This window comes from Artibeus jamaicensis, unplaced genomic scaffold (assembly GCF_021234435.1).
Source record: "Artibeus jamaicensis isolate MK-2021 breed Jamaican fruit bat unplaced genomic scaffold, CSHL_Jam_final contig_515, whole genome shotgun sequence".
Lineage (NCBI taxonomy): Eukaryota > Metazoa > Chordata > Mammalia > Chiroptera > Phyllostomidae > Artibeus > Artibeus jamaicensis.
Genome location: NW_026521869.1, coordinates 3,192,300 through 3,199,069, shown reverse-complemented (window position 1 = coordinate 3,199,069; position 6,770 = coordinate 3,192,300). Strand labels below are relative to the sequence as shown.

Here is a 6,770-nt window from a genome sequence, read left to right as displayed (position 1 = left end):
GTTCCCAAGACACAATGTTGCAGAACCAACTGTTTTAAGAACTTGGTCACAAGTTACTGTCCCTGCAGTTAAGGCCCTTGTAGACCGATTTTCATGTGGGTTGTCTGGTGTGGACAGTGTTACCGGGGCTGTTCACTTCTCCGAACTAGTGCTACGTGGCGTTCCGACAAGCTCCAAAGGTCTTCAGCCGCACATCTAAATTCAGTAGGATTTTTCCCTTTCATACAGTCCAGGCTACCGCATGGACTCCGTGCCTACTCTCTGTCAGTACCGGTCCCTAGCACCACGAACGCGCGCAAAACGCCAAAGAGAGTGGTCCGGAAGCTTTAACAAGCTACCCTGTCCCTTCCTGCGGCTTCCTTCCGGAACTGCCGTGGCGGATCCGGTGCTGAAATGGGCGGGGCGACGCATCGCTCCCGGAAGCTAGTCGGCCGATTGGGCGGGGTTGCGGCTGCCACGTCGCAGCGGAACGTGGAGGTGTCCGTGACCCAGTAGGAGGCGCGGTGGCGAATGTTGAGAGAGTCTGACTGGAGTCGAGCTAACGCAGGAACCGGTCCCCTAGAGTCCCTGCCAGGTATGTCTACTCTTCCCTCCTCACCTCTTCGCCAGCCCTTGGGCCTGAGGTTGAGCATGGGCCAAAGCGGTGACCACAGCCCCGGTCGCCTCTGGTACCCTCCAGCCTGCGGCCCGGTCTCCGGTGGCGGCGCGCCCCTGGTCTTGGTTTCGGGCCCGGCAAGACGAAGCCTGGCCTCACGGCTGTTTTCAAGATCTTGCCGGTTCACATCCGCCGCCGTTTTCACTGCTGAGCAGGAGTTCCGCTGAAGTCTGAGGTTAGGAGATCTTCAACCCCTTGTGCACAATGAGGTGCGGTCGCCAAGGGTGAGGGAAGGAAACAAACCTCAGGATTCCTTTGGTTTGGTTAGAATTTTTTGTTTGTGTTTTAACTGTTGCCAGATTGAAAGGTTGGCAGTTTTTAACTGAAGACTACTGTCGTTCAGCCAGTATTGGTTTATTCTATGGACAGTGGTCGCCAATCTCAGCCTATACCTCAGAGGAAGTCTCATGAATGCTGTAAGTTTTTGCTAATAAATCATAAGATGTTAAATTACGGGGCAGGTGCCAAATATATCAAAGTATTGCCTGGGCTTGTGGATACTGTAAACTTTTCTGTTTGCTCACGGAACTAACCACGGAACGGACCATCACTTTGAGTGATGGTCTGTGTACAAAAATTATTTTTCTAAACTGTCTTATGTAAGTATAGAAAACTGAACTGTGATTGTCTGTGTCGGCAACTGTGACTGTTAATTTATAATTAGAGATTCCTCCTTGTAGTACACTATACAGTATTTTCTGTACATACCAACTGTTCCAGAGTTGGCTAAAAAAAGTTGACTGCTCTGATTAGTGATTCTTCTGTGCTCCTTGTTTCTCATTGTCCCTTAATTACAGCTCTGGGAAAGGCTTGTAGGCTGTAAGAACTTACATGAGATTTGGAATGGATTTGGAATTATATTGCTAAATTTCATATAAGTAGAGTCTTTTCTAAAACTAGTAACATAAGAATAGAAAGAAGTTTGTAAACTGTAAAGAGCAGTGATTGTTCAGCTTTTGGAATTCTGCTCTCTTTGGAGAATCTGATGAAGATACTGGGTCATTGTCCCAGAAAAAATGCACACACATGTAAGATTTTCTATATAATTTCATGAGATTTGCCAATCCCAAGTTAAAAACTCACTTGAGGTGATATTATTAACTTGTTTTTTCCATTGTTTTTAGAAATATCATTCTCGAATAGCTTAATTTCAGCTCAGAAAGTTTATATTTGTTAGACTCCAGATAAGTATGAGACTTTCTAGTTCAGTGATCAGTTGCTTCTTTGGTTTTGGTTGAGTGAGATGAGCCTAGAACATTGATCAAACCAAGTAAGTTCCGTAGAACAAATGTGCCCATCATAATGAGATGTTTTGCCCACACAAAATAGGTATTTTTACTAAAGGCAGTATGAGCTAGGGACTGTATTTCAACATTTCCAATTCTATTACCATCTACACTTTTTACTTTCTGACATGTAAGTCCTCTCTCTGTGTTGCATTATAAGATTGGCATTTTTTGGAGAATAGTACTGTTTTGTTTCAATATTGTTTCATAAAATTATCATTTAGAAAATGAGCAGAGCTCTGCTGAGTAGCTCAGTTGGTTAGAGCATTATCCTAGTACACCAAGGTTGTGGGTTCAATCCCTGAGGACATATAAGAATCAAGCAATGACTGAATAAACAAGACGAACAACAGATTGATGTTTCTCTCTCTCTCTAAAAATTTTTAAAAAATAAAAAAGTGAGCAGAAAGAAAAAAGTTTCCATTTAACTGCATACAGTTATTGTGGAATGTTATATGAAAATAATAAGAGTTCTAGTCTGGAACATACATTTTCTTCAGTAGATGTACTCATGAATATTCACTGCGATAAACATTTCATTTTGTTTTTAATCCTCACTGGAGGATATTTTTGTTGGTATTTGTTGGTGAGAGAGAGAGAAAGATCAATGTGAGAAGAGAAGGGCTGTGAGAAGAGATTAGTTGCTTCCCACATGCACTCAACTAGGAACAAAAACCTTAATATAGGTTTATACCCTGACCAGGAATCAGACCTGCAACCTTTTGATGTAGATACGGCGCTCCAGCCAACTGGGCCACCCAGCTAGGGTGAGATTTTTATTTTACTTATTAAAAATTTTATTTATATATTTTTAGACAGAGGGGATGGGCGGGAGGAAGAGAGAGAAACATCGATGTGTGGTTGCCTCTCTTGAGCCCTATACTGGGGAACCTGGCTCACAACCCAGGTAGGTACCATGACTGGGAATCAAACCAGCAATGCTGTGGTTCCCAGGCCAGCACTCAATCCTGAGCCACACAGGACTGACATTTTAAATTGTTATTCTTAATAGCTCACAATTAAGAGCATTTATTTGCTACCTGCTGCACACTCTTTTCAGCACTCTGTGTAATACCTCATTTAATTCTCTCCACAACCCTATGGTATCAGTAGTTGTGTTACACTTATTTTACCAAGTGGGTAGGCAAGACACCATAAATAAGGTTACATGCCTGAAGTCAGATGTAAGACATGGTGGAGCTGGGATTTAAACTGAGAGTATTGGCTCCCAGCTCTGTACTCTTAACCGCCGTACTACAGATAATATCTTGTAGGTGGCCTCTGTGAACAAGCCACATTCCTTACAACTTTCTTTTGATATTGTCAGAATGATTGCGTTCCATGTAAAATAGTCTTGAATGAGAAGTCCGCATAATGTGGATTCTAATTACATAGACTATTGGAAAAACACACAAAGCTGTTAAAGCACGCTTCATTTGGAAAGTACACATGGTTTAATTTAAGCCTTCTTTATGTTTTAACGATGAATGATCAGATCTTACAGAAGGAAATACACCTTCATCCAGATGAAGCTATATTTCAATAGCATTCTTAGTTTTGAGAATGATTATACTACATAGATTATGGTACTCTTGTTTAATTAGATTCAGGCCACAATGTATTTGTAGCTCATTTTTGTAGTATAATGATTATTTACTTATTTATTTTTCAGATAGCATTGAAGCCTTCTGTTCAGTACGGGTTGATCAGTGGAACTGCTTCTGGTGGCACATAGAGTAAAAATAGACTTTTATAAATGCTTTTAATCCTCACTTATTCATATTCTTGCAAATTTATCTTTCTCTTTCAGTAAGTGCTACACATTAAATGTTCATGAATTACGTATCCCTTATACCTTTGCTCTTTAGAGACACTGTAATTCTATTCAGTTAGGTTTTTAAATTTTTTATTTATTGAGTTTAGAGAGAAAGGGGTGGGGAGGGAGACAGACAGACGTCAGGATGTCCACTTGTTGTTCCACCTGTTCATGCACTCATTGGTTTATTCTTGTGTGTGCTCTAACTGGGTATTGAACCTACAACCCTGTCATATTGGGACAATGCTGTGACCAGCTTAGCTACCTGGCCAGGACTTCAGTTGGGTTTTTAAAAAATATATAGCTATTTTGTTTTTGCTTTTATAAATTAAATTACTCTGAAGGCAGTTTTTAAAACCTTTTCTCCTAACAATGCTTGCCTCTATTTTTCAAATGAGGAAAGGTCTTTTAAATAGATAAGAATTTAAAAATTAAATGTTTTATCTGAAATTGGCCTTTCTAGCTTATCAGTCTATTTGCATTTCCATAAATATAAACATTCAGAAGAAGAAAAATTTCTGTGGACCTACCCCCTTGTGCTGAGTAATTTGATCCCCAAAAGGGTAAAAACTATAACACGCATTGAAAAAATAAGTTATTTGTGTATTTAATGTGACAAGGTGACATATAAAACTATTGGTAAAAAGGCGGTGGGAAAATATGTCAAGAATATGTACTAATATGTTATAAAGTTTTGTTAAGATAGACTAAGACACTTATAAAATGCTTTAGAGTGTGATACAGACAAATATAAAGTTAAGAGGTTGTTTAGATCAGTGTGGATTGAATCATTAGGGCACTTTTTATGAGGGTGCTGGAACTTAAACTAGACAGTTGGCTGAAAGGAAGAAGATGGCATTTCATAAAAGGAAAATAGGCTTCTTTTTCACTTAGAATATTGGTGGTTTTTTTTTACATAATAATCTTAAGAGACTACATGCATAGTATTCATGATTAACCTCATGATAGTACTAATTTCAAAAAGTAGTTAGCACATTAAAACACTTACTAACTTATGTTGAAGGCACTGAGTCTGGCCCTCGATAAAATAAATTATTTCCTTTAAACCTCAGAATATCCCATGCAGTAGTCACTCTTATCCCAATCTTACAAATGTAAAAACTGGAACTCTGAGAGGTTTCAGTGCTGTGTCCAAGGTATCATAAGTAGCAGAGCCAATATTCAAATCAAAGATCGAGTTTACAGGCCTTGGCTTTTAAGCACAAGTTATTCAACGTCCTAATCCACTGTTGCCTAACCCAGCACACTTTCAAAATTTTTTTTTTCTTTTAATTTTGTCATGTGTCGTACATGCTTTGCCATTAACCATTTCTTCCTAATGTTAATATTTCATCTGTGATTAAAATTGATATCTGAACTTGTTGAAGCAACAGGTAAGGGCTTGGACTCTGGAGCTGATCTTCTGAGTTTATATTTTGGCTCTGCCTCTTGTTAGCATGTACAGATTATTTGATCTCTCTATGCCTTAATTATCATCTGTAAAATGTTCTTGAAGTATATAAACATTTAGAACCTATAAGATACAGGGCATATTATTAATCTAAGGTCATCTTAAGGAAACTAGTAGAGGACGAACTTCATTCTCTAGAGATGAGTAAGAAACTGGCAGTAGTACTGTTGGAGATTATGGAGTATATTTAACCAAAGACTTAAGACTAAAGAGTGGGAATAAGGGGGGAGGGGGGGAGTCTGTGTTAAATATTTGACAATGTAGGAATTGGCTGTATAACTTTAAACCATTAAGAGAACTGGCTGCAACTGACGTGGATCAGTGGGTTGGGCATTGTCCCGAAAATCAAAAGGTTCGATTCTCAGTCAAGGTGCTCACCTGGATTGCAGGCCAGGTCCCCCATTGGAGCTGTGCGAGAGGCAACCAATGGATTATTCTTTCACACATTGAAGTTTCTTTCCCTCTTTTTCTCCCTTTCTTCCCCTTTCTCTAAAAATAAATGAAATCTTTTTTCTCTTTTATTTTTTATTACCATTTAACTCCCTTATGCCCACATACAAATAAATTCTTTTAAAAAATTAAGAGAACAAGGAAGCAGGAAGAAAATTGAAAGTAGAATAAGTTTGTGGATTGCCTCATCTGTAATGGCCAGGAGTCAAAGAACATCATTTAAAGCTGACAAATCAGTTAGTAGAAGTATAAGTCTATTTAACAGTACAAAGGTAAACACTGAGAAAGATAATACTACTGACTGTAACTGTAATGCAAGAGGGACAGTAATTTTATACAAGCTAATTTCTTTTGTGCTCATAGTTACTTTTAGACAATTAATGGTATTAAATAAAAATACTTAAAATCATAGTTATAAAGATAAAACCAGAACTACATGTCAGAACAAAAGTAAAACATCCTAATTGTCAGGAAAATTATAAGTGCACACAAAAAATAGACAACAGTGAAAGGATTTTTAAATTCTAAAACCAAACATAGCAAAATGAGACAGAACTAAGAACGACCTTATCTGTCATATCAGTAAATTTTAAATGGCCTTGTTAGTTGATCTGTTGGATTTTCCAATAGAATCACTGAGCAAAGCTCTTTCTTTGTGTTCACTAAGCAAAGCTTAATTTCTTTTTTAAAACAATTTAAGACAGCCAGTGAAAACACAGTGGTTCAAAAGTTGAAAAGGACAAAATATACTCATAAAGGCAAATAAAAAGGAAACTAAGGTATTGATCTAAATAGTCACCTTAATATAATGTGATCTTAATTCAGGCCCAAAGGCATTATTTAAAACTAAGAACAATACTTTATAAAGCGAAAATGATTGATACTTAATATTTTACATTATGAGTATCTGTCTACCAAATAAGGATGTATTAAATACAAAGTAACTTTTATAAAGCAAGTTTCAGGAGCTACCAGGAGAAATTGGCACAAATGCATTGGTGAGGAGACCTTTGTTTTTTAAAGATTTTATTTATTTATTTTTCGGTATGGGAAGAGAGGGCAAAAGAGAGGAAGATAAACATTAATGTGTGG

At 37.9% G+C, this 6,770-nt stretch overlaps 1 protein-coding gene across 28 annotated transcripts in view; it reads left to right on the top strand.

Moving 5' to 3' along the window:
* Window positions 1-434: 434 nt before the first annotated feature.
* SEC31A (SEC31 homolog A, COPII coat complex component) overlaps window positions 435-6,770 on the top strand; it is an 83,454-nt gene continuing 77,118 nt past the window's right edge. For 16 of the 28 annotated variants that reach the window (XM_053668877.1, XM_053668903.1, XM_053668899.1 and 13 more), the window contains exons 1-3: window positions 435-574; window positions 680-830; window positions 955-1,071. In XM_053668877.1, the coding sequence (XP_053524852.1) occupies window positions 1,063-1,071 (9 nt within the window). In that variant the 5' untranslated portion in view covers window positions 435-574; window positions 680-830; window positions 955-1,062. Of the gene's footprint in view, window positions 575-679; window positions 831-872; window positions 1,072-6,770 lie in introns of those variants that run through there. The other 12 variants (XM_053668890.1, XM_053668884.1, XM_053668881.1 and 9 more) reach the window with 4 other exon arrangements.